General features: G+C 48.5%; 1 protein-coding gene across 1 annotated transcript; it reads left to right on the top strand.

The window, feature by feature from the left end:
* The first annotated feature begins 21,455 nt into the window (after positions 1–21,455).
* Positions 21,456–27,817, top strand: LOC103187276 (coagulation factor XI-like). The gene is made up of 4 exons (XM_042334000.1): positions 21,456–21,744; positions 24,211–24,347; positions 25,400–25,552; positions 27,576–27,817. Exons 1-4 carry the CDS (start codon positions 21,456–21,458, stop codon positions 27,585–27,587), a joined length of 591 nt encoding a protein of 196 aa, XP_042189934.1. The 3' UTR covers positions 27,588–27,817.
* Positions 27,818–27,933: the final 116 nt, after the last annotated feature.

The following is a 27,933-nucleotide window of genomic DNA, read 5'->3' on the forward strand; positions in this document are numbered from 1 at the left end:
CCCACACACACAACACACAACCCCCCCCCCCACACATACAACACACACACAACCCCCCCCCCACACACAACACACAACCCCCCCCACACATACAACACACACACAACCCCCCCCCACACACAACACACAACCCCCCCCCCCACACACACACAACCCCCCCCCACACACACACACATACAACACACACACACAACCCCCCCCCCCCCACACACACAACCCCAACACACACAACCCCCCACCACACAACCCCAAACGCACCCACCCCCCCCCCCCACACACACACACAACCCCCCCCCACACACACAACCCCCTCCAACACCCCTCCACACACACAACCCCAAACGCACCCCCCCAACACACACACACAACCCCAACACACACCCCCCCCCACGCACACACACAACCCACCCCCCCCCACACACACACCCCCCCCACACACACCCCCCACACACAACCCACACACACACAACCCCAACCCCCCCCCCCCCCCCCGTGTGAAGAGCTATACCCCATTCCCACAAGGACACTAAAGTACAAAACCTTCTGTGGGGGACGACAACAGTGCATGTGCTGCCTCCTATTTTTGCAGGTTGATTGATCCCCTTCCTCCCCCATGTTCCAGTGCTGATTTTGCAATGTAATTTTTATATTATAATAGAGACCCACTTTATTTTTTAAAGAAAAAAAGGAACCTCCGATTGTTCGCTGAGGATTGTTTCCTGGACCCCGCGGCCCCCTTTTTCGCGACGCTCCAGCTGTATTCCAAGCATCGAGCGGCTTCCCAAGTTTTTCCACGGTGTTGGGAGGATTTGCTTGGTGTGCGGGCGAGGGCTGCGGGGTCACGTGTTAAAATGTAAATAGTAATTTTAGTGGGTTTTACCCATTGGTCATTATGTTCAGCATTTTTTTGTGTGTGCAGAGTGTCTGTCCCACTTGGTGGTAAGGCTGCTCTCTTACCTTCTCAGTAATTGCTATGTGATTATTTGGATTTAACTTGTGTACGCTTTAGTACATGTCAGGAGTGCTGGCTTTGTAATGTTACCCGTGTATTAAAACAGTAAAAGCTCGCCGATTTATCCTTCTCTTTGCGACTAACATTGTCTCCGAAAACCAAAAAAAAAAAAGAAAACGACTAATAAAGGCGTTGGTTACAGATCTAGTCCCTGTGTGCGGTCTTATTCTTCTTGGGACGTCCTCCCGACGTGAAAGACGCTGTACAAATGCAATTTTGTTGTTGTTGTTGTTCTGAAATCTAACCGGCTCATCGGCACGACTTTGAAAGGCAGACCAGTCGCTGGGAGCTGGGAATCATTCCACTCAACTCCTGTTAACCCTGCAAGCCACGGGATGGGGGTGGTCCTAAGTGAACAAGCAACGGGAAAGCTTACCACACGGCGATATCAATGGCAAGCTATGCGGGTTCGGCTGGTTAGCCTCCCAGCAGTTACCCCAACGCACACGCTGGGCTCCCCAAACCTTGACTCTTGACAATCTGCACCCGATACTTTCCAGAATTGGGGTAAATAGGACGCCGCCCTCCAGGGAGAGAGTGCGCATTCCATTCCAACAAGCTATCAGAAATTTCCATGTGCAGATGGGAGGCTTAGGAACACGGTGATGGGTTTCCGCATGTATCAGGCTGACCCCCCCCCCAAAAAAACTTTGGGGGATGGGTGGAAAGTTCAGACGTTTGGTTGCCACGATTGCTGGAAATTCGGCCTGGCACATTCACCAGTACTTTTGGCTCTTCAGTCAGAAGGTTGTGTGGGTTGAAGCCCCAGGTTTGGACATTGAACGCGTACAGTCTCATAATCAAGTCAGGCTGACACACGAAGGTGAAAGTGGTCGACGGAACGCAAGTCATTGCGGAGGGGGAACAGTAGATACACTCGCCACTCTTGACCCTATCACCCCCACCCTCGCCTGGCTCCACTGGTTCTACATCTCCCAGAGGATAGAGTTCAAAATCGTTGTCCTTGTCTTCAAGGCCCACCTTGAACTTGCTCCTTCCTACCTCTGACCTGCTAACCCCATATCAACCTGTCTGTCTGCTCCCTCCTCTCCGGCCTGCTCCATGTCCCCTGCCTGGCCCACGCCACCATCGACTGTCGGGCCTTCAGCCTCTCTGCCCTCTCCCTTTGGAACTCCATCCCACATTCACCTTCACCTCCCTCCCTCCCTTGCCTCCTTCAAGGCACGTCTCAAGACCCTTCTGTTTGACCGTGCCTTCAGTCACCCTCCCTGCCCTCCACTCCTCGGATCCCAATCCCCACTTGATTGTCCAGGATCTTGGGGCGTCCTCCCGACATGAAAGGTACTATACAAATGTGATATTGTATTGACTGTCACTGGAGAGACTTTGTGACGCGTCGTTAGTTATGAGCGGAGGATTTCATTTCAAGTTAGGTTCCCTCCACCGCTCTGCCAATTCACCTGAAGCCCCTGCTTTTAAAGACGAGAGTCCGAGGAGAGTGACCCTCGGGACAACAACAATAACAACCTGCGTTTATATAACACCCAAATCTGGTAAGTTGCAGGTATCTACTTATAACATCGACCTGTCCGTTCCCTCCGCTCAGCGGGCTTTGGCCTGCTCCACGTCTCCCGGCTGGCCTTCAGCCTTTCTGACCCCACCCTGTGGAACTCCATCCCACGTTCCCTTCGCCTCCCCCCCTTGCTTCCTTCTAGGCGCGTCTCAAAACCCTCCTCTTCGACCGAGCCTCCGAGCCACCCTCCATCTCGGGTCCAAAAAGTCCAAATCCCTGACTGTCCAGCGCCTTGGGACGTCCTCCCGACGTGCAAGGCACTATACGAATGTAATTTTGTATTATGTATACATTATCCAGTGTGTCAGTCTGGCGCAGGGGAGAACTCTCACCTCTAAGTCAGGAGGGTGTGAGTACAAGTCCTACCTCGGGACTTGGAATCCCATAGTCTAAGCTGACACTCCAATGTAGTGCTGGGGGGTGGCAGGGGTGGGGGTTGCATGGTCGGAGGTGCCGTCCTTTGGATGATATGTTGGTTATCGTCTGCCTGTTCAGGTGGATGTTAAAGATCCTGTGGCACTACTGCATTTGTAAACAGAAGGGAGTTTCTCTCTCTTGGTATCCTGGCCACCAATGCCCCACATAAAATTTGTCACTCCCTCCATGGCAATTTGTGGGATATTGCTGTGCGCAAACTGGCTGCCGCGTTTTGCCCACAAATAAAATACAATCAGTCCACTTTACAGCACATCCTGTTTGAAGTGCTTTGAGACGTCAGAATGGGTTACGAAATGTGAGTTGAATGAACTTAGTTGTGAACTAGATTAGACCTGGGAGTTTGTTGTGACAAAGAGCAAAAATAAATCAAATGCAATGCATTGAGGTCCAAAAAATATAAGGTAGCTTAACGTAAGGGGGAAACGGTGTGTGTGTGGGGGGGGGGGGGGGCGGGGGTCAGAGGAGCAAGGAAGGGAAATGGCCTCCAATTTAAGACTGTGTTCTAGAGTTTCCTACAATTCACCGCTGTTCTGGGTACTTCAAGACTGAGTGGAATTTCAGGGCCCAGGGCTCCTTATTGCTGCCGGAGAGGCGATGTGTTGAGAACTGCCTAGCTTCGTGTTTCAACAAACATCCCCCAGGCAAAAAGGATAGAGGTATAGAGGTTGTGTAATCGTGCCCCTCCCAGCCTTTGTCTTCGCTGAACTGCTAGTCTTACAGAACATCCCGTTCCTCCACCATTAGCCTATAATTAACCCTTCCAACTCGGGCAAGGCTACGAGCGAGGCTCACTCGTTGCTGAGTGAACAGCTGGGCTCGGTCGGGCCCTCTTGCCTCCGGCTCGGCCAGGGGTTCAAGCCCTGTTTTGTAATAATAATCCTTAATGATAAAAAGTAATAATCCTTACATTTAATATAGCACCTTATCACGTCTTTGAGACGTTTCAAAGCGTTTCACCGAATATACTGCAAAGTGAATTGACTGTATAAATTGTGGGCGAAACTCAGCAGCCAATTGTGCACAGCAGCGACCCCACAAACAGCCGTGAATTGAGTGATCACATTTTTTGGGGGGAGGAATTATTTACCCCCGGGGAGGAATCCGCCATTCGACTAACAACTGAGTTCCTATCTAGTGCTAGGTAAACAGAGCTGTGTGGAGTAAAGAAACTTGCCCAAAGGTTTCTCCCAGCCCAAAAATCGAACCCTCGCAAGGCGTGCAAGCTAACTACTATGCTGCAGGACTCAGCTACCTCTGTCCTAACCCCTGTGAGCCTTCGGAACTCCGCGTCAAGCCTTTCCAAAGCATTTCCTCACTCCAGGAAACAGCCTCGTGAATTCTCTGATACCACTTCCAAATACTTGAAGCACTCATTGATGGAGAGCATTTTGGGAGTGATTGATGGGAGTGATGATTGAGGGAGGATACACGTATATTTTGCTCACTGCTACCTCTGCGACCTCCTAACCCCCTACCAACCTGCCCGCTCCCTCCGCTCAATGGGCTTCGACCTGCTTCACGTCCCTGCCTCTCCAGCCCCACCATTGCCGGGCGGGCCTTCTGCCACTCTGTCCCCACCCTGTGGAATGCCATCCCGCAGTCCCTCCGCCTCGCCCCCTCCCTTGCCTCCTTCAAGACTCATCTCAAGATACTCCTCTTTGACCCTCCTACCTCCACCCTCCCTGCCCTCCACCCGCCCTGATCCCAACCCACCTCCCAGCTCGGATCCAAACCGCTGACTGTCCAGTGCCTTGGGCCGTCCTCTCGACGTGAAAGGCGCTGTACAAATGTAATTCTGCGTTGTATTGTAAAGTCTGACAAATCTGCTGACCTGCCCACGAACCCATCAGTCAAACTGGGGGGGGGTGTCGGTTATACTGTTCACCTCCGCAGCTGTCTTGAAAGGAAAGCTGGAGATTTGGAGCAAACATCTGATCTAACTCCAAGTCAGGACTTGCTGGATCCAGAGTCTGGAAGACTGCCAGCGATGAGAAGATACAGTGAAGATTGCTAGTGATGAGGAGATACAGCTATACGGAAAGGTGAGGGAGGTCAGAAATTTCCTAGAATTGAGAGGATTCTCAGCCTGGCTCAATTGTAACGCAATAGGGCAGTGGGGAGGGAGGGAGGAAGAGGTATTAATAATTTTTAAACTTTCCCGCACTAGTTCAGTTGCATTATTTCAGATTCATTGACCACTGGTACTTGTGAGTGAATGGAGGGTTGTGAGTAACAGGTGTGCGCTTGAGAGCAGTGTGCGTGCATAGCACCAAACAGTGACAGCACCCGCTCTCCCTGGTAATACTTCCATCACCTGTGTGCAATGATCTCAACAGGAGTTGCTGAGTGTGGGTGAGTGCGAGCCAGCCTGTACTTGTCAAAGCAGGTAGAGGAATAAACTGGAGATGTTCTCAGGCTCCACTGATATACAGTACCTATGGTTAAGAATAATAATTCTTGCATTTGATGTAGCGCCTTATCATGTCTTCGAGACATCTCAAAGAGCTTTACAGGATACACTCTAAACTGAATTGTCTGTGTATTTTTTTTAATAGAAATAAGAGCTGGTTAATGTCAACGCTTCGATGAGGAATCATAGCCCCGACCACAATCATATATCACACCTTGAAGCTTTCTAACAAGTCAACAAGAGTTAATGCAGAGAGTTTGAGAAACCCGGCCACTTTAATCTAATTGGCTATTGAAGAATTTTTACCATGGTAGGCGTTTGCATCGAAAAGCATCATTATTGTCACTCATCATGTTTACTCTGATCTAATAATGTGACCCTCAGCAAGAAACACTTTGTTCCTAACTTCCATCAGACAAGTGTCAGCCTGACAACAGTTCGTTGCATTAGACAGGGAATTTGCACACAGCGATGTCCCACAACTCGTCATGTAATGTACAGTTGATTTTATCTAAAAAAATTGCCGGTCAAGACACCAAGGAAGAGAGAGAAAAACTCCCTTTTTTTTGTATAGTGCCGCGGGATCTTTAACGTCCACCTGAACAAGCAAACTTGACACTAATATCTGTGCAGTATATTGTCGCTGAACGCCGCACACAGATGTTTTACCGTCAAATTCCTGTTTCATCTGAGAGATCAAGAAATACAAACAACACTTAATAATGATAACTCTTGTGTGGAGTAAGGAAAGGCTTCACTCCGCCTGGGAATCAAACTCAGATCCTCTTGCTTGCGAGGCGACAGTGCTAACCACTACACTACAGGACTGTGGTTTGTAGGCAAACGGTTGCGCTTGTCACTTTGATCTAGCGTGGTATGTGGTGTAATAATAATAATAATAATAATCCTCTTATTTGATGCAGTGTCTTATCATATCGTCAATTTGTCTCAAAGCGCTTCACAGGCTTTTACTGTAATGGGTAGAGACCTTGTAATTTGTAGACAAACACGCCAGCCAATTTGCGGACAGAAACAGTGCACAAATGTCTCCTAAGAACAAAGGAGGCATTTACCTTCTGCTTCACGCTGAGACAAGTTGATCGATGCTATAAATAACACATAAACATGCCAACACCCGAACTGTTGTCAGGCTGGCACTTGCCTGATGGAAGTAAGGAGCAAAGTGTTTCTTGCTGAGGGTCACATTATTAGATCAGAGTAAACACGATGAGTGACAATAATGATGCTTTTCGATGTAAACGCCTACCATGGTAAAAATTCTTTAATGGCCAATTAGATTAAAGTGGCCGGGGTTCTCAAACTATCTGCATTAACTCTTGCTGACTTGTTAGAAAGCTTCAAGGTGTTGATAGTTATTGAGCAATTTCTGGAGGCGATATAAAGAGACCCGAGGAAGGGAGGTGAGATAGCACCTCTTGGGTCCCCGAAGCCTTGGCTCTTGCCGACCTGCGCCTAATACTTTCCGGAATTAGGTGAGCAGGATGTGTCCCTCCAGGGAGAGAGTGTGCGCGTTCCCATGTGTAGGTGGGATGTACGGAAATCTCAGTTTTGCTTGGATACTCTTAAGCACGGTGATGGGTTTCTGCACGTGTCAGACACCCGGCTGAAATAAGAAAACATTAGACGTGAGAGAGAAAGGGAGATAGAGAGAGAGGAGCACTTACAAGGAAGGAAGGAGAGAAGGAAAAAAAGGAAGGAAGGAACTTCACTGGCCAGACAAGGAGGAGTGGGGGTGGGGGGTTGGTTAACGCTGGTGGAAGTGGCCAAATAGATGGGAGTGTCTTTCAGAAGGGAGATCAGTGGGGTGGTGGGGGTTGATATCTATACTTATTGAATTTTGAAGTTTTTAAAAAACAAAACTTTAAAGAGTCACATTCCAGAACTAATTCACCCCCTCCCTCCCCCCACTCACCCCCAGCACAGCCGCACCTTGACACATCATAGCTGCGGTTAGTTAACACATCCTGTCAAACTAGTTAAATTGGGCTGCAATGTTTGCGAATGGGTGTTTGTCAGGACACGTTCATAACTGCTCAATAAGCATCGAGATGTGAAGATAAGATAACAAAGAGACGTCGAGGCTACATTCAGGCGCCACGGAACATCCCTGCGGTATCAGTGAAGACCAGGAAAGGACAATAACTATCCAATAAAACTAAAAACTGTCCTCACACTTGATACAATAATAAGAATCCTTGTCCATTGATACAGCGCCTTATGTTGAGGCGTGCAGCACAGGACTTTAATAATAATAATAATAATAATCGTTGCATTTGGGATAGTGCCTTAGCAAGTCATTGAGACATCTCAAAGAATATATTGCAAAGTGAAGTGATCGTGTTTTTTGTGGGCGAAACGTGGCAGATAATTGCGCAAAGCAGTGTTCCGCAAACAGTCGTGGATTGGTATATTCAGTGGAGCTCTTTGAGATGTCTAAAAGATGTGATAAGGCACTATATCAAAGGCAAGGATTATTATTATTATACACTGCTAAAGTGTAGTGACTTTGTTTGTAGACAATACAAATACAGCAGCTTTTGGGAGTGAGAGGACGTGAGATCATGAAGGAAATGTTCCCATTGACCCCAAGAGAAATAAAGGGAACAAACAGCAGCAATCTTGCCATGAGCAACATTGAAAATATTCACCTCAAACAATGTTAATATAAAAAGGACGCTTTGTTGAATTGAACCAAATGTGGAACAGCTCCAAATAACATAACAACTTAAATAGCACCCTCCGCCCAGGGTAGTGTCTCAGAGCGCTTAACAGTGGCTAAGCCTGACTCCGAGCCGGAGGGGGTGAGGTGGGGGCTGAAAGGTGACCGTAAGGATACTTTGCCCACTGAAGATTGGGCCAGTCCGTAGCAGAAGTTGGAAGATGATGGCATTCTTTGGCTGCCACATCCTCTGTAACCTGTCGGGTCAGACTATACATGGTCCTCTGGCTGTCGAGTCCTATAGTGTAGTGGTTAGAGCACTCGCCTCGTAAGCGAGAGGACCCGGGCTCGATTCCCAGCCAGGGAGAAACCTTAGGCAAGATTCCTTACTCGCACACATCTATTTACCTAGCAATAAGTAGGAAGCCGGTTGTTAGTCGATTGGCGGCTTGGTGGGAATAATTCCTCCCCCAAAAAGATTTGGTCATTTGATCCACAGTTGTCTGTCGGACACTGCTGTTCGCAATTAACTGGAACGTTTCACCCAAAAAATATACGGTCAATTCACTTTACAGTATATCATGTGAAGGGCTTTGAGACGTCTCATAGATGTGGTCGTCTCAAAGTATGACATCAAATTCAAGGATTATTGTTCTTATTCTTGTGAGGGATCCACGCGTATTAAAGGATGAGAGAAAGAGTTTGGATTCTTAAGCGGTCCATGTAGCTGGTGATGGGCAGAACGCTTCTCACATAAGTGATAGAACGCTGACCAGATTTTTATTCATTGACGGGTGGGAGGAGCATCAGGGTTGGTGGAGTCTTAGACTGCCACCTGTTAGGGGAACTGCTGCATAGCGTTTCAAAGTCCTGCAAGTCTCAGTATAATATTTACTGTATAATATATATCTATCCTGTGAAGCACTTTGAGACGTCTCGGAAGACATGATAAGGCGCTATTTCAAATGCAAGGATTATTATTATTATAATATGAATCCTTGCATTTGTTATAGCGCCTGATCATGTCTTCGAGTCATCTCAAAGCGCTTCACAGGCTTTGCATCGCATGTATAACTATGGAGTGAGTGACCAATTTTATTTGGGGGATTGTTGGCCAGGAAACTCTCTTCTCTCTTCAAATAGTCCCATGGGATCTTTAACATCCACCTGAACAGGGTACAGACGGGACCTTGGTTTAACGTCTCATCCAAAGGACAGCAACTGTATTGGAGCGTTGTATTGGGGCGGGAGACTGGATGAAGAGTGTGGCTTGAACCCACAACCATCTGATTCAGAGTTGAGAGAGCTACCAACTGAGCTAGGCTTCCTGCCTTCCTTCCGCTCTACAGCAACTTGCATTTACATAGTGCCCCTTACGCAGTTTAGCATCTCAGAGCGCTTGATAACAGTGGAGTCTGATGCTGAGCTAGGGGGTAGTTGGAGGTGGGTGGGAAGGGGAACCATAAGCACAGTCGAAGAGGAAGGTCTTCAGATGCCACACGCAGATGGGGAAGGAGAGTGCAAGATGGGGGGGATCAAGGGGGAGCGTTCCAGACTTTCAGCGTGCAGTACCCGAAAGGCACGGCTGCCGATGACGGAAAAGAGGCCACAAAGGAAAAGCAGGAGACTGTAGCTAACCGAGCAGAGGCAGTGGGTGGTGGGTTGGGAAGTAAGCAGGTCAGAGAGGGAGGGAGGTATCAGAGCACGTAATAATTGAATTTTTTTATAATGTATGAAGGGATTTGAAGACAAGTGTGAGGATCTTGAAATTGATTCATTCAGTGATAGGGAGCCAAGGGAGTCTGGCAGGAAGTGGTGTGATAATAATAATAATAATCCTTGCATTTGATAATAGCGCTTTTCACGTCGGAAGGACGTCCCAAAGCGCTTCACAGAACACACAGTAAAGAGAAGTGACTGTATATTTGTGGGCGAACGCGGCAGCCAATTGCGCACAGCAACGTCCCACAAACAGTCGTGGATTGAAAATGACCAATTTATTATTGTTTTTGGTTTTGGAGGGATTATTATTAGGCTCTGTGTGGAGTAAGGAAACTTGCCCAAGGTTTCGCCCTCTGCTTGGAATTGAAATCAGGTCTCTCGCTTGCAAAGCGAATGCTCTAACCACTGAGCTACAGGACTAATTACAATGCCACAAGTGACACCAATACAACACGGTATTACAGCTCAAATAGGTGGTTCCTATTTGTAACCGAGACTTCACGGAGAAACACGAGTATAAGATAGTGACTGGAGTATTGAAATGAGAATTTAGAAGGAACTTCTTCAGACAGAGGGCAGCACTGTGCCGAACTCACTCCCATCAGTGGCCATTGAAGCAGATAAAGTGATACTGTAAAGTGACTTGACTGTATATTTGTGGGCGAAACTTGGCAGCCAATTGCGCACAGCAGTGTCCCTACAAACAGTTGTGGATTGAAGTGACCAAATTATTATCGTTTTTTTTTCTTGAGGGATTATTATTAGGTGTGTGGAGTAAGGAAACTTGCCCAAGGTTTCGCTCTGCCGAGAATCAAACCCAGGTCTCTCGCTTGTAAGGCGAATGCTTTACCCACTGAGCTACAGGACTCCACGATGGGGGTACAGAGTTTAGTGCGGTTGAGTATGCGGGCAACGGAGTTCTAGTCTTGTGTCTGAGGCTGAGACAATCAACGATTGTGACAGTGTTTGGCCAGGTCACGTATTGTGACCAGAGTTTGCAGAATACTGGGCCAGATTTCTGTCTGTGTTCAATGCACACTTACTCAGATCCCATTTGGGAGCCTGGCTCTCAGTACTGTGAATGTCTCTTGGACAGGGTAAGTTCCACAGGTCAGTGTTGACCACATACCCCATCCTACCACTATCGGCTACCGGACCTTCACCCACTGGAACTCCAGCCCGGAGCCTCTCTACTTCGCCTCCTCCTGTGCCTCCTTCAAGGCTTATCTCCAGAACTTCCTTTGATCACCTTGCCTCCTCCACACCTCCTTACTTTCTACTCCTCTCTAATATACCAACCCGCAGCTTGGGTAGGGATGGGTGGGGACGTTGGGTGCTTTTTTGACTCGGGACATCAGGGGGAGGGTTATGACCCGAGCCAAAAAAAAACATGGAACACCCCCCCATCCCCTTTCGTCGCGAGCCCAAAACAAATGAAACCGCTTCCCTCATGTCACAGGCCCTTTGAGGCGCCTCGACGACCTGATAAGGCACTTTATAATTTGTTCGCCCACAAAATATACATTCAATTCCCTTTACAGTATATCCTGTGAAAAGTTTTGTGACGTCTCGACGATGTGATAAGGCGCGATATCAAAATGCAAGGATTATTAATTGTTTGATTATCATTTGATATAGCACTTTTCACGTCTTCTAGACGTCTCAAAGCGCTTCACAGAATATACTGTAAAGTGAATTGACTGTATATTTGTGGGCAAAACGCGGCAGCCAATTGCACACAGCAGCGTCCCACAAACAGTCGTGGATTGAAGTGACCAATCTATTATTGTTTTTTTTCTTGAGGGTTTATTACCAGACGTGTGGAGTAAGGAAACTTGCCCAAGGTTTTGCCCTGCTGGGAATCGAAACCAAGTTCTCTCGTTTGCGAGGCGAGCGCGCTAACCACTGAGCTACAGGACTCCACTTATTATGATGATGATGCTGATCATGATGGAAGGATTATTGTCATATTTTTTTCAACAGCAGGATTAATTTGGCTCTTTGGATGAGGAGAGGTGGGAGGTGAGATGAGGTGAGGTGCAGACGCAATGATTTGTGAAGAGTTGAGCTGCTGATGTGAAGAATGAAATGGAGTTCAAGCCGACCTGCTGAAGGGATTGCAGACTTAGAGGTCGGACGATACTCATAATGATCTTGGCAAATTGATTCGTTTGGTAAAATCAACAATTTATACCTTGTACGAGTCAATTGCAAAGTAGATTGTGTATTTTGTGGGCGAAACGAGGCAGCCAATTGTGCACAGCAGTGTCTGATAGACAGTAATGGACTGAGTGACCCACTTTATTTGAGGAATTTGTTGGCCAAGACACTGGGAGAGAGAAACTATCCAGTGGCGCTATTCTTTTCAAATAGTGCCACATGATCTTTAACGTGCACCTGATCAGGCAGACGGGACTTCGGTTCAACACCTGATCTGAAGGATGGCACCTTGGCCAATGCAACACCCCCCTCAGCGCTGCATTGGAGTGGCAGCTGAGACTACGTGATTCCAAGTCTTGACGTGGGGCTTGAAACCACAACTTTCTGACTCAGAGACGAGAGCGCTACCTATTGGGCCAGGCTGACACACAATCCTTACCTTCCTTACAGAGCCTTTCACGTCAGGAGGACGTCTCAAAGCGTTTTGCAGGATATAATGTAAAGTGACTTATAGGCAAAAACAGGAGCAGCCGTAGCATTTGTGCACAGTGATGAGCCACAGTCAGCCATGGACTGAGTGATAATGTCGTGAATCATAGAATAATACAGCAATTAATTTGGCCCATTGTGTCTGTGCCGGCTCCCAGTTGTGCTCTCTGGAGCTAGGAAACTCTCAAAGGCGTGAGCTCAAAGCCACGGGGCTTGAGGTTTCTGAAGCTACGAGTGAATGGGTAAACAGCAAAACACTGACTTCGCTTCTCTTACAGATGCTGTGAGCCATCGCCAGACTTTGACACCCGACTTGGTACATTCTCCTCTCCTCCCCTCCTCCCCCCCAAGCCAAAAAAGCAGCTCAAGAATGGCCTCTGCTGCGCAAGAGGTAAGTAGATGCAACAAATTACATTTGTACAGCACCTTTCGTGTCAGGAGGACGTCCCAAGGCGCTGGATAGTTAAGGGCTGGCACGCGAGCAAGGGGTTGGAATCCTGGAGGGGTGGAGGGCAGGGAGGGTCGGGGGGGTACGAGGATGACTGAAGATCCGGTTGATGAGGAATATCTTGAGACGGGCCTTGAAGGAGGCAAGGGAGGGAGTGAGGCGGAGGGACTGTGGAATGTATTTCCAAAGTGTGGGGGCAGAGAGGCTGAAGGCCCGACCGCTAATGGTAGGCAGGATGGGGGGGACTCAATCCATGGCTGTTTGTGGGACACTGCTGTGCGCCATTGGCTGCCACATTTCACCCACAAAATACACAGCCAATCCACTTTACAATATATTCTGTGAGGCGCTTTGAGATGTCTCAACGATGTGATAAAGCGCTACATCAAATGCAAGGATTATTATTATTATTTTTATTATTTATGTCGACAAATTTTTCTTTCAGGGACCCAATGAAGCAGCCCAGTACTACATACAGTATGAATACAACTATGTGCCCAATGATCAAAGATCATATGTTCGGAGGTATTCCATTTCACCTGAGTTAACATCCAGACTGAATGAGACACTGAGGAAGGAACAAGTTCCAACCTTCTTGGATGAGTCCTACCAATATGGCTTCCCAGTTCTGACAAGTAGGTCTCTCATCTCGGGATACATTACATAGTTTGGGACATGACATGTCATGCAACTGCCACGATGGTGGAAGGCAAACTGGATGGACTTTGGCTCCCCATCCCCCAGAGGATAGAGTTCGAAGATAGATTTCTTGGAGATAAAGGGATTAAGGGATACGGGGACAAGGCGGGTAGGTGGAGTTAGAATAGATCAACCACGACCTTATTGAATGGCGGGGCAGGCTGGAGGGGCCAAATGGCCTACTCCTGCTCCTATTTCTTATGTTCTTATGTTTGCCTTCAAGACTCACCATGGTTTTGCTCCTTCCTACCTCTGTGACCTGCTAACCCCATATCAACCTGTCCGCTCCCTCCGCTCAGCAGGCTCTCGGCTGCTTCATGTAGCCCAACCGGCCTGGCCCACCATTGGCAATCGGGCCTTCAGCCTCTCTGCCCCCCACCCACCCTTTGGAACTCTATCCCACATTCCCTTCACCTCACTCCCTCCCTTGCCTCCTTCAAAGCATGTCTCAAGATCCTTCCCTTTGACTTCACCTCCTACCCCACTGCCCTCCAGCCTCTTGGAGGATCCCAACCCCCTGTTCAGGTCGAAATCCCTGACTGTCTAGCGCCTTGGGGAGTCCTCCCGACGTGAAAGGCGCTGTACAAATGCAAGTTGCTGTTGTTGCCCTGCCCCCTCTCTTCCCCTCTGTGCTCCCTCTAGCCCCCGCAGCCTCCATGTCTGTGGGCTGACTATGCCCCGCCAACCACCTGCCTTAAGCCTTGACCTGCGCATCTTGGCTGCCGCCCCTGACCCCAGCTGTCCTTCCCCCAAAATGCCCCCATCCCAGCAACTCTCCCGCTCTGTCCTCCTCGCCTCCTATTCCCATTTGACTATCCCACAGCCTCCCTGTGCTCCAGCCTTCGAATCCTCCATCAGGATCACTTGGCAATGGATGTCCAGCAGCAGCCACACGGACTGCCCCATTCCCCACTATCACTCAAGCCCCGCCGGACCCAACCCCCGAGGGCCAACCTCTCCTCCCTCGTCCTCATTCCCATCCTCCCTGCCTATCCCTCCATCACCCCCTCCCATCTCACACATTCCCCAGGCAACTGCCTCCTCTGCACCGGTCTACAAAATGTCTGCTCCCTCCCCAACAAGGCTCTGACCATCAACAATCTAATTGTTGATGAAAATACCGACATCAAGGCCCTCACTGAAACCTGGATCACCCCCAAGCGACACCTTCCCACTCACTGAGGCCACATCACCCGGCTATTCCTCCCACCATAACCTACAACCCAACCGCCGTGGCGGTGGTGTGGCCCTCATCTTCAGGACCTCACTTGCTCAATTCACTTACTCCTCTGGCTCATTCCTCTCATTCGAGCACCTTACACTCCACCATCTCTCCATCTTTCCCTCAAAATTCTTCTCATGTTCTGAACGCTTCTTGATTTTAACCTCTCCCTCCACATCCACTCTGTCACCCACGTTCATGGCCGCCCATTCGACCTGGTCATTACGTGGGGCCTTAGTGTCTCAGATATCACAATCACAGACAAAGCCATCTCCAATCACCATTTCATCTCCTTTAACTCCTCAATCCCTCTCCCCTCTGCCACCAAGCCCACCTCCATCTCCTATGAACCCTGGAAAAAATTCTCCCGCAATCCCTCTCCTCTGCCCTGGAGTCATTTGAACTCCATTCCTCCTGGCCTATCTCCTGCACTGATTTATCTTCCTCGCTCACTCCCCTCCATAATTCCCTCTGCTCCACTCTTGAAGCCCTTGCCCCTCACCTCCCGAACTGTCTCCTACTCATGAACCTCACCCTGGCACACCAGCCATCTCCGCTCCTTCAAAGGTCAAGTGGGGGCTGCCGAATGCACCTGGATCAAATCTGACCAAACGGTCCATTGGCAGATCTGGCCGGACCACAGAAAAACTTATTGCTCCGCTCTTGCCTCCACTAAATCATCCTTCTACTCCAAGATAATCTTGGAGGCGAAGGACAACCCTAGGCTCCTATTCTCTATAACCAACCGCTCGTCCGTCTACCCTCCCACACCTCGCCCATTCTCTCCTCAAACTCTGTAAGGAGATGCTGGATTTCCTCAAGTCCAAAATCGAGGGAATCCGTTCAGCTGCCTCCGCCCTCCCAACCACCACTCCCTCCCCATCTCCTCCCCACACTCCTACCCCTACCCATCCCTCCCTCCACATCTTCGAACCTGTCTCCCCCTCCTCTCCCTGCCGCCCTGGCACCTCCCTACCTCCCCAACTTGCTTACGCCACAACCCACTACCTGCTGCCTCCGCTTGACTGGCTCCGGCCTCCTTCTTGTCCCTCGTACTTTCCGTTCCACCATCAGTGGCCACAGCTTCAGCCACTATGCCCCAAATATCCCTCTGCCTTCCCCCCTCCTGCCCCACCTTCAGGTTGTGCCTCAAAACCTTCCTCTTCGACCATGACTACAGTAACCTCCCTCCCCTTGGCATCTTCTACGCCACTGTCAAGCGCTCTGGGACGCTGCCTGCATGAGGGGTGTAAAATAAATGTTGTTGTTGTTGTAAGAGGATAGTCAGGGAAGACATTAAAATCCTAAGAGATTCAAAGGGGGTAGAAAAAGAGACCGAACAGGAGATAGCAAATTTATCAAGGTACGACTTCCTTTTTTGGGATCAGTCAGGTGTCTGACATGTGCGGAAACCCATCACCGTGCTCAAGAATATCCAAACCAAACTGAGATCTCCATACATCCCACCTACACATGGAATCCCAGAGATGGATTGTTGGCATGGAATGCGCTCTCTCTCCCTGGAGGAACGCATCCTGCTTACCTAATACTGGAAAGTATTAGGCACAGGTTGGCAAGAGCCAAGGCTTCAGGGACCCCAGAGTTTGCTTTTAGACTGCTGGAGTCCAACCAACTAATAACACATAGCTTGCCATTAATAGCACTGCCTGGCAAACATTCCTGCTGTTTGTCCAGCTTGGACCACCCTACCTGTTAGGGCTTTGGCTTGCTGGGTTAACAGGAGCCGAGTGGCAGGACTCCCTATCCCCCAGTGACTGCTCTGCCCTTCCAAGTCCTGCAGATGAGCCAGGCTGGGCTGTGCTGTTATCAGCAATGCCCTGGAAAACTAAGGACCCGCCTGGCTCAGGAACTGGACTACCGAGACCGCCACAGAGGGCCGGCTCGATAACAACATTTCGTTGCGAAAAACATGTCACCTTGGAGCCAATTCAGCTCCAAGAAAATCTTGCTTGACCCTTTGTTGTCTTTTCAGCTCGAAGGAGAAACATATTTTTGGTACTCGCTGCTGCTGTTTTGTTCTTTATTCTGATAATTACAGCTGGAATCATTTGGTACTTTAGTAAGTATCTCTCAGTCCTGGCTGACCCTCCCATGCAGTAAAGTGCAGTGCAGTCCTGGGCTGGGAGGAGCGCTGTCCTTCGATGTCCTCGGTGACGTTAAACCGAGGTCCTGTCTGCCCCTGTTCAAGTGGACCTTAAAGATCACGCGGCGCTATTGGGAGAAAATAACCGACAATCCCTCAAATAAAATTGGTCATTCACTTCATGTTCGTTTCCAGCACATTGCTTTGCACGAAATGTTGGCCTACAAAATACACAGTCACCACACTTGATTGACATTCCTTGTGGATCACTTGCTGATCGTTGTAGTGGCTAGATGGAATGCAAGGATTACTATTGTTCACGTGCAAAGTACACAGTCACTAACTTAACAGCAATTCCTGCCAAGCTCTTTGAGATGTCTTCCCGACCTGAAAGGTACTATATCAGGTGCCTATTTCACATCCCCTCAATCAACTCATCACTGGTGGGTTTTCAACCATTCTGTTCCCGCTCTCTAGAACTCCATCCCGGAAGTCCCTCCGACTCGCTCCCTCCCCCCTCTGCCTGTGTTCAAAGCTCATCTCAAGACTTACCTCTTTGAGCACACCTTTTGGCCGTCTTTCCCCCACCCCACCACCATCTTCTGCTCTCTCCCCTTCCCCCCTCCCCCCCCTCTTCAGGCAGCTGTGTAAATGCTCTGAGACACGCTCCTAACGTGAAAGACCCTGGATAAACGTAAATTGTGTTGTGTTGCAACGTAAGATGATAATTGTCCCATTGTGGTGGAACTCTTTGATGACTGTAGACTGGCTAATCATCATCATAATAATAATAATAATAATCCTTGCATAATATATAGCGCAGGAAAGGGATCCACCAATTGACTAACAACCGGGTTCCCAATTACAGCTAGGTAAACAGAGGCGTGCGGCGTAAGGAAACTTGCCTCAGGTTTCGCCCCACCCGGGAATTGAACCAGGGTCCTCTCACTTGTGAGGCGAGCGCGCTAACCACTACTCTACGGGACTCCCCAGTGGGAACGGGAATGCACACAGCTATCCCGATTCACCTATGCCAAAGCGCGTTAAATGTAAATCGAAATGTAAGTTGATTGCTTGGATTATTATTTGATGCTTGTTCTCAAATAATCTTGCTTCCAGTCGACTTTGCTAACTGTTTGCCCTGTGGACAAAGAGATCTGACCTCTGGGTGCGTGATGCGAAATCACTGGTGCGATGGGATCCCACAATGTCCGCATGGGGAGGATGAAGATTGCTGTAAGCCATCGCTTTGTTTTCCTAAAACGTCATTGGCTCACGTCCGGGGAAAACAAAAACTATCTCATTTGCTTTCCAAAGGATCGACTACTTTCTACGCACTACACTTTACAGTAAATCCTATGAAGTGCTTTGAGACGTCTCAATGATGTGATAAGCGCTGTATTAAATGCAAGGATTATTAATATTTTGTTTCATCCCTATATTGACCGGTGCCTTTTTTTTGATATAAAATTAGTTCGGCTGGTGGGTGAAGCTTTTATGCTCTACGCGAAGGTTGATAGTGTTTGGAGGCCAGTGTGCATGGACTACTGGACTGCAGATGATGCCGTACACACTTGTGGGAGGATTGGATACACCAGGTATCAGCACCCGAGACTAACCCACTGGTGATAATTATCACATTGCATGATGCCTGTTGTTACCTGTAACCTCCAACTCCCCCCATATTTCAGGAGTCTTGTAGCGTAGAGGTTAGCTAACTCGCCTCGCAAGTGAGAGGACCTGGATTTGATTCCCGGGCAGGGCAATACCTTGGGCAAGTTTCCTTACTCCACACGCCTCCATTTACCTAGCAGTAAGTAGGAACCCGGCTGTTAGTCGATTGGTGGATCGCTTTCCAGGGTTAATAATCCCTCCCACGCCCCAAAATAATAATGTCACTCAATCCACGACTGTTTATAGGACACTGCTGTGCGCAATTGGCTGCCGTGTTTCGCCCACATAGTACACAGTCAATCCACTTTACCATATTTTCTGTGAAGAGCTTGGATACGTCTCAACGATGTGATAAGGTGCGATATCAAATACAAGGATTATTATTATTGCCTTGTGAGATGTGCCGTGTTGCTTGGCTGGCTAGGACATTTCCTCTGTTAAGTTACTAATGTAGAGGATGTTCTTACCTTGCAGCGCAGCCTTTAGTCATCAAGGATCAGTCCCAGTCCAAAGCACTGGAGCAAAAGTGTTTCTGAAACTGAATGTTAGTCTACAAAGCAAAAACGTACACTCAAAGCTGGTTGAAAGGTAAAACAATACAGGGCTCTCTCGCTTGCTCTTTACACTCCCTACCTCTCTGTGGCACTGGGTCTGTCTATGGCAATGTGATTATTATCTCGGGATACAATATATAGTTGTCCTGTAGTTTAGTGGATAGAGCACTCGCCTCGCAAAAGAGAGGACCTGGGTTCGATTCCCGAGCAGAGCAAAATGTTAGGGAAGTTTTCTTACTCCACATGCCTCTGTTTACCTATCAATAAGTAGGAGCCCGGTTTTGATAGTCGATTGGTGGATCGTTTTTCCGGGGGTCATAATGGCTTCAACATTTTTTTTAATAAGAAAAGAAATAATAATTTGGTCACTCAACCCACGATGACTGCTGGGTTTCGCCACAAAATATGCAATCAATTCACTTTACAGTGTATTCTGTGAAGCGCTTTGAGACGTCTCGAAGATGTGATAAGGTGCTATCTCAAATGGAAAGATTATTATTATAGTTTGGGACCTGACATGTCACGCGACTGCCAGGATGGTGGAAGGTGAACTGGATGGTTCTTGATCTTCGTTCGCCTAGCAAATTCTTATGCTCCTATGATCATGCCTGCCTGTATCTGTCTGTCTGCCTGTCTGTTTGTGTCTGTTTTACTGCCTGTGTCTGTCTGTCTTCCTGCCTGCCTGCCTATATCTGTCTGATTTGGTCTGACGGCCTTTGTGTGTCTATTTGGTGTCTGTCAGCCTGAATGTGCCTATTTATGTATCTGTCCGTAGGTCTGGCTGCCTGTCTCTGTGTGTTAGCTTCTCTCCCTCTCTCTTTCTCTGTGTCTCAGAGTACTGTGGCTGAGAATGTAGCACTGTAATGTTGTTTCCACCCATTACCCCGAGAGTTCATTACGCTTTCCTTTGCAGCCATTCATGTATCAGTGGGTTAGTAGTCACACTACGCTGTATAGGTAAGTACTTTCTCTACTATACAGTAAATCTCACATAACTCATATCAGTCGGGACCATACATTTAATCTGACTGATGCAATGTATGAGTTATGTCAAACTTATAGAATATAAACTCTTAAACGGGATTTTGGCAGATGCACGACTTGGGCGATTATACGATTTATGCCGATCAGAGTGGAGAAGAGAAGGTTGAGGGGCGATATGATTATAGTCGGGTGACCGAAGGCCCGGTCGAAGAGGAAGGTCTAGAGACAGGCCTTGAAGGAGGGAAGAGAAGAGGGCGAGGCGAGGGGGCTATGAGATCGAGTTACGGAGAATGGGGGCAGAGAGGCTAAAGGCCTGACCGCTGATGATGGGGCGGGCCCAGCGCGGGACGTGGAGCAGACCAGACCAGGCCAGAGCCCGCTGAGCGGAGGGAGCGGACGGGTCGATATGGGGTTAGCAGGTCACTGAGATAGGGAGGAGCCAGGCCATGGAGGGCTTTGAAAGCGAGGTACAATGATTTGGGAACTCGATCCTCTGGGGGATGGGGGAGCCAGTGGAGCCGGATGAGGATTGGGGGCGATGGGTCACACAATCTAGTCTTGACGTTCCAGTGTAGTGCTGGGAGGCAGTATGATAAGCCTGCCTGTTGAAGTGGACGTCAAAGATCCAACGACACTATTTATTTGAAAAGAGAAAGAGGGTTTCTCTGCTGCCCCCCCACCTTGCCTCCCCGGAGTCTTGGTTGACCATTCCCCCCCCACCCCACCCCCCGCGTACAATTGTCCGTTGACTTCATTTCATCGCAGCTGTTTCTGGAGACGTTTTGCTTTGCGGCTACTGGTGTGTCCGTGGGGCTCATTACCCTTTATGGGTAGGTATTTTTCACCCCTTCAACCCAACACCCTAGCACCCCACACTTCACATCTACACCCCTCACTTCACAGAATCGTAGAAGCATAGAATCTTAACAGCCGCAGAAGGAGGCCATTCGGCCGATTGTGCCTGTGCCGGCTCTTTGGAAACGCTACCCAATCAGTCCCACTCCCCCCACCCCCACCCCACCTTCTCGTTCCCCCGTTGCCCTGCAAATTTTTTCTCTTTCAAGTACCAATCCAATTCCCTTTTGGAAGTTGTTATTGAAATTGTTCCCGCCAGCCTTTCAGATCTTTCGCATCCGCACTCCTCGCCTCTCACTAAACATCCAACCCCCACTCCCCACCCCCACACATCCTGCACCCCATACCCCCCCATCACCCCTGATCGCTTACCCTACGTTTGCTCTTAGTGCCGCTGTGACTGACACTCCTCTCGCTCTCTCGCTCTCTCCCTCGCTCTCTCTCTCTCTCTCTCTCTCTGACGTCCGCCCATGGTTGCAGATTGCGGTGAGCGCATTCCGCCGCCTATTTCCACCAACCGGATCATTGGGGGCTCCACAGTGTCGATGGGGGAGTTCCCCTGGCAGGTCAGCCTGCACGTGCGGGAGGACCATGTCTGCGGCGGCAGCATCATTACCTCCAAGTGGATCCTCACCGTGGCACACTGCGCCGACAAGCAAGTCATTCTCTCTCGGGGCTTTGTTTTAACAGTGCCCTTCGCCTGCCAACGTGTCTTTGAGACAACCCGGTGCAGTGGGCAGTGCTCGCTCTCGCCTCCGAGTCAGGAGATTGTGGGTTCGAGCCCCCCACCCGTGTCGGGACTTGGAATCACGTAGTCTAAGCTGACGCTCCAAATGCAGCGCTTGGGGAGGAGAGGGGGGGGGGGGGGTGGGGTGTGGGGAGAGAAGGGAGCTGCATTGTTGGGGATGCGGTCCTTTCGGATGAGCCGTTTAAACCGAGGTCTAGTTTGCCTGAACAGGCGGACGTTAAAGATCCCCTGGCACAATTTGACAAGAGAAGGGAGTTTCTTTCTCTCGGCGTTCTGGCCAACAATACACTTTATTATTATTTAATATATCTATATTATTATAAATATATGTTATTTAGCCCCATGTACTTTAGCAATTGGCTGCCGCGTTTCACCCACAAATTACCCAGTCAATCCTCTGTGCAGCGCTTTGAGACGTTCTCGACGACGTGATAAGGCGCCACGTTCAAATGCAAGGATTATTACTATTATTATTTTTATTATTGTTCCAACAGGTTTAGTTTTTCTTCCTACTGGAGTGTGTACATCGGCTTCGTGAATCAATATCAAAAACTGTACACAAACCGTTACACCCTTGAGAAATTTATCAGGAATCCACACTATGAAGCAGGAAGCAAAACTAATGACATCGCCATGTTAAAGTTAAAGAGCGTCATGAGATTTTCAGGTCACTCCCAATCGCTTTTGCTTTAGTCTGCATTAACTCTGGGTGCGCAGTTCAGTCTGGCTCGGCATCGGCAGCACTTGGAAGGGCAAACCAGTCACTGGGACCAGGGAGTCCTTCCACTTAGCTCCTGTAAATATTTGTGCTCAGCTGGTAACACTCTGGCCTCTGAGCCAGAAGGTTGTGGGTTCAAGCCCCCATATAGGCTGACACTACAATGTAATTCTTATGGGTGTGTGTGTGTGTGGAGAGAGGGCGAGTGCTTAATAATAATAATCTTTGCATTTTTTATAGCACCTTATCATATCATTGAGACATCTCAAAGCACCTCAAAGCAGAATATATTATAAAGTGGATTGACTGTTTATTGTGGATGAAACTTGGCTGCCAATTGTGCACAGTGTTGTTCCCCCAAACAGGCGTGGATTGAGTGACCACATTTTTTTTTGAGGGATCATTATCGATCGTCAATCGATTAACAACCGGGTTCCTACTTACACCGAGGTAAGCAGAGTAAGGAATCTTGCCTCATGTTTGGCCTCGCCCAGAAATCAAGCTTGGGTCCTCTCGCTTGCGAGGCGAGGTCGCTAACGAATATGCTACAGGACTCCGCAAAGTGCTTAAGTGTCCGTGGTACCATCTTTCAGATGAGAATGTTAGGCTAAAGTCCTGTCTTACTATTTTTGGATGAGACGTTAAATCAAGGTCCCGTCTGCCTGTTCAGGTGGACATTACAAATCCCCTGGCGCTATTCAGTAAGAGAAGGGAGTTTCTTTCTCTCAATGTGCTGGCCAACAATCCTCCAAATAAAATTGGTCACTCAATCCATTTCCTGTGAAGTGCTTTGGTGTGTCTCAACGATATGATTAGGTGCTATGCTATCAAATGCAAGGATTATTATTATTATTATTTGACCATCAATTCCCCTGACTGATTTGCTTTTTGTCGTGAACAGACCATGCAAGACCAGTGTGTTTGCCTAACTTTGAAATGCAGTTTGCCCAGGGAACATACTGCTGGATTTCTGGCTGGGGCAATGTCAAAGAAATAGGTAAGGTTTGACTCCCATTGTCGCCTCTCCTTGTTGCACGGCTCGGCATCAAACTACGCCATTGTTAAGTGCTCTGAATCTTAATTAACCTTGGGTACCCCGTAGTGCTCCAGAGCACTACAGATAACAGCACAGCCCGGCCTGGCTCATCGGCAGGACTTGGAATAGCAGACCAGTCACTGGGGGCAGCGAATCCTCCCACTCAGCTCCTGTTATCCCTGCAAGTCAAAGCCCTAAAGGGTGGGATGATCCTAGCTGGACAAGAAGAAGGAAAGCTTGCCAGACAGTGCTATCGATGGCAAACTGTGCGGTTTTAGCTGGTTAAACTCCAGCGGTGCCTGGGTTTGATTCCCAGGTAAGGTAAAATGTTAGGCAAGTTTCCTTACTCCACACGTTTCTATTTACCCAGCAGTAACCAAGCTGTTAGTCGATTGATGGATCGCTTTCAAAAAAACATAATGCCTTCAAAAACTAAAATAACATAATAATAATTTAGTCACTCAGCCCATAACTGTTTGTGGGACACACATCGTGCTGCATTTCTCCCACAAACTGTACAGTTACTACACTTCACAGTATATTCTGTGAAGCACTTTGAGACATCTGAACAACGTAATAAGGCACTATATTAAATGCAAGAATTATTATCATTTGGACAAGGTATGTTACACAAGTTTGCCTTGTATTGCCTTGGACTTTTATATTGGGAAAGATGAGGTAGTGTTGTCTAGGATTTCCTTCGTTCATTGCTCTCTTTGACAGGTCCTCTGTCCGACTTACTAATGAAAGCCAAAGTGCCTTTACTGAGTAATGATGTCTGCAATGATCTCTACAAAGGCAGAATGCAACCCAGCATGCTATGTGCTGGGTTTTTACGTGGTGGAGTTGATGCCTGTCAGGTATGTTGCGGGTGAGGAACTTGGTGTGGGGGGTGGGGAGGGGGCATTGTAAATATCTGACACTCGCACTCCACAAAACACACGGGTCAATTCACTTTACAAATATATTCTGTGAAGCGCTTTGAGACGTCTCAATCACGTGATAAGGCTCTGTGTCAAATGCAAGGATTCTTCTTCTTATCAGGAAGTCCTGGATGAGAGCTAACTTTCTCCAGTTGAATGTCAACAAGTACGGCTCACCAAATAATGCACGCTCTGAAATGCTGAAATAAATAGAGGCTGTACATTCACAAATGAAAAATCAGCGGATCAGATTTTTTGCAGAAAAGGACCAGAAAAGTCATATGGAGGAGTGGCCAGTCATTTATGCAGCCTAATTAAGAAATGATTAAGACCAAAAACAACTTGCATTTATATAGCGCCCTTCACGCAGGGTAGTGTCCCAGAGCGCTTACGTATAAAGCACGGTAGAGTCCAAGACCAGCCTATTCAGCCCTCGGGTAGAAGCAAAAATGTTTGGTATCATATAATAGTACAATTATCTATCATATAAAAATAATCCTTGCATTTGAAATAGCGCCTTTTCACGTCTTCGAGATGTCTCAGAGCGCCTCACGGGGTATACCGCAAAGGGTTAGGGTTAGACTGTGTGTTTTGCAGGCAAAATCCTTGCGTTTAAGTCCACCCTATCACGTAAAAAGCACGAGCTATCTTGTGGTACCATAAAGAAACCTGGGCTCGATTATTTGGCCACGTTAGTTAGTTTCAGGGTCTTTGTTACAATACCGACAGAAGTACTGTCAGTCAGTGAGTCAGTCAATGTACTGGGGCTATGCTCGGACGCCACGATACAGGACCGCCCAGCGCTCCCAAAGCTCGCGGTGAAAAAAAAATGCTTGAACTGGACTTCTGAACAAGAAAAATGCCGAGTATCTCAGCTGCTCTGCAGCAAGTCAAATCCCTTCCCTTGTAGACTGCTGAGCGGACGGTTATTTATCATATCAGACATTTTTTCTACTGTATAATAATAAAATATTCGTGTGTGCGCACAGGGCGACAGTGGCGGCCCCTTAATGACAGAGAAGAATTCTACCTGGTGGTTGGTGGGCAGCATCAGCTGGGGTCTTGACTGTGGCCGTCAAAACAAACCGGGCATCTACACGAACATCAGCTTTTTCCTGGACTGGATTTACATGATTATGAAGGCAAGTGAGGAGCGGTGGTGTGGGCTGGGGTGGGGAGGGTGGGGGGGGGAGGAGGAGGGGGAGATGCGTTGCAATACGGGTTGAATTTGGGAGGTTCTCTTTTTTTTCTCAAACAAGTGGTTAGGCTTATACATACACCTAAGCCTTTTTTTTGTGTGGTCAATTAGATGTCTGACACGTGCAGAAATCCATCACTGTTGCTTAAGAGTATCCAAACCCAACTGAGAATTCCATGCATCCCACCTACTACAACAACAACAACAGCAAGATTACATTTGTATAGCATCTTTCACGTCGGGGGGACGTCCCAAGGCGCTGGACAGCATTTCAGACCTAAGCTGGGGTCAGGGGGGGAGAAAGGGAGGGGAGGGGAAGGGGGGTGACCGATGGCATGGTCGAAGAGGAGGGTTTTGAGGCGGGACTTGAAGGAGGCTAAGGAGGGGGCGAGGAGGAGAGATTGGGGGTTGGAGTTCCAGAGGTTGAGGGCAGAGTGGCTGAAGGCTCTCCTGCTCAATGGTGGGTCGGGTGGGTTGGGGGACATGGAGCAGGCTGGAGCCGGCTGAGCGGAGGGAGCGGGCAGGTTGCCTGGCTTGATTCCTATCTCTCCCACCGTCTCCAATTTTGTTGCCTCTAACGGTTTCTCCTCCAGCCCCCGCACTGTCACGTCTGGCGTCCCCCAGGGCTCTGTCCTTGGCCCTCACCTCTTTAATATCTACACGCTCCCCCTTGATGCCATCATCCGCAGACATGGGGTCAACTTCCACATGTATGCTAATGAGACCCAACACTATCTTTCTGCCTCCACCCTCAACTCCAGGACCACTACTGTCCTGACAGACTGCCTGTCGGACATCAAGTCCTGGATGAGGGCAAATTTCCTACAGTTGAATATGACTGAGGAACTCCTGATTGTCTCGCGCCAGCGCCTCAGCACCTCAGGCTCTGGCAACATCAACCTCCATGGTTGCACGCTTCAACTCACCAAGCCAGTCAGGGACCTGGGTGTCTACACATGGAAATCCCAGAGATAGGTTGTTGGAATGGAATGCGCACTTTCTCTCTCCCTGAAGGGATGCATCCTGCTTGCCAAATTTCGGAACGTATTAAACGCAGGTTGGAAAGCGCCAAGGCTTGGCGGGAGTCCAGATTGTGCGTTTGGGTCCCAGCTAAGCAGCTAAACCGGCTTGGCTTGCCATTGAGAGAACTGTCTAGCAAGCTTCCCGTTACCCGTCAGGGCTTTGCCTTGCAGGTTCACGGGAGCTGGATGGGAAAGAATCCTTGCCCCCTGTTATCCTGCCTGCCGATGAGCCAGGCTGGGCTGTGCTGTCATCAGCGGTGCCCTGCAATACTGCGGACACGTCTGGCTCAGGAACTGGACGAGAGACCGCCACAGTTGACGGACCCGACTCTGACATTCCCTTGCCGAACATGTCACTCTAGAGACCGTTCAGCTCCAGAAAGACTGTCTCCAAGGTGACATGTTTGGCATTGGAATGTCAGAATCAAATCCACCCACTGTGACGTCCCTCGTTTCGTTCTTAGTACAGTTCAGCTCCCCTTCCCTTCCCCCCATTCCCATTTTTCATAGAATCATGGGATCACAGAATCTTCCAGCACAGAAGGAGGCCATTCGGCCCATCGTGCCTGTGCTGGCTCTTTGAAAGAGCTATCCAACTCGTCCCACTCCCCCATAGCCCTGCATATTTTTCCTTTTCAATACCTAGCCAATTCCCTTTTAAAAGCTACTATTGAATCTGCTTCCACCACCCTTTCAGGCAGTGCATTTCAGACTGTAATAACTCTCTGGGTTAAAAAAAAATATTGCTCCTCTGGTTCTTTTGCTGATCATCTTAAATCTGTGTCCTTCGGTTACCGACCCTATCAAAACTCTTCATAATTTTGAACACCTGTATTAAACCTCCCCTTAACCTTCTCTGCTCTAAAGAGAATAATCCCGTCTTTTCTCTCCACATAATTGAAGTCCTCATCCCTGGTACTTTCTCTTCTTTGGACCTAATTTCAGTTAAACCGATGAGGACCATTTGGTGATAGTACGTTTGGCAACAGAACAAGCAAAGACCATTCCCCTGGACCACATGACAGACACTCAGCTATGGACCCATGTCTCAAGGAGAGACCAACAATTCAATGAGCTTACGAGACTCTGAGACGCCATTCAATACTGGATTTCGCCTTCCCACCAATTCAATGTTATTCGGCGAATGTGGAGATATGTGTGGACAGAAGACATTTAGGACCCCCTCTCCCCCACCTCTAATGATATTCAACAAAAATCTGTCCTAGGAGGCAGAGCAAATTAAAATCATCCCATCAAAATCCTGACTTGAAATTATTTTATCACTCTAATATTTTATATATAT

This window comes from Callorhinchus milii, unplaced genomic scaffold (assembly GCF_018977255.1).
Source record: "Callorhinchus milii isolate IMCB2004 unplaced genomic scaffold, IMCB_Cmil_1.0 Scaffold4, whole genome shotgun sequence".
NCBI classification, from domain to species: Eukaryota; Metazoa; Chordata; class Chondrichthyes; order Chimaeriformes; family Callorhinchidae; genus Callorhinchus; species Callorhinchus milii.

Bases quoted from the DNA above. Each gene is read 5' to 3' on its own strand.
- LOC103187276 (XM_042334000.1), top strand. From the start codon at position 21,456: ATGGTTGCAGATTGCGGTGAGCGCATTCCGCCGCCTATTTCCACCAAC. The intron at 21,745-24,210 runs GTCAGGAGATTG...TCTCTTTGACAG, and splicing joins GTGCTCGCTCTCGCCTCCGA to GTCCTCTGTCCGACTTACTA. The intron at 24,348-25,399 runs GTATGTTGCGGG...GTGTGCGCACAG, and splicing joins GTGGAGTTGATGCCTGTCAG to GGCGACAGTGGCGGCCCCTT.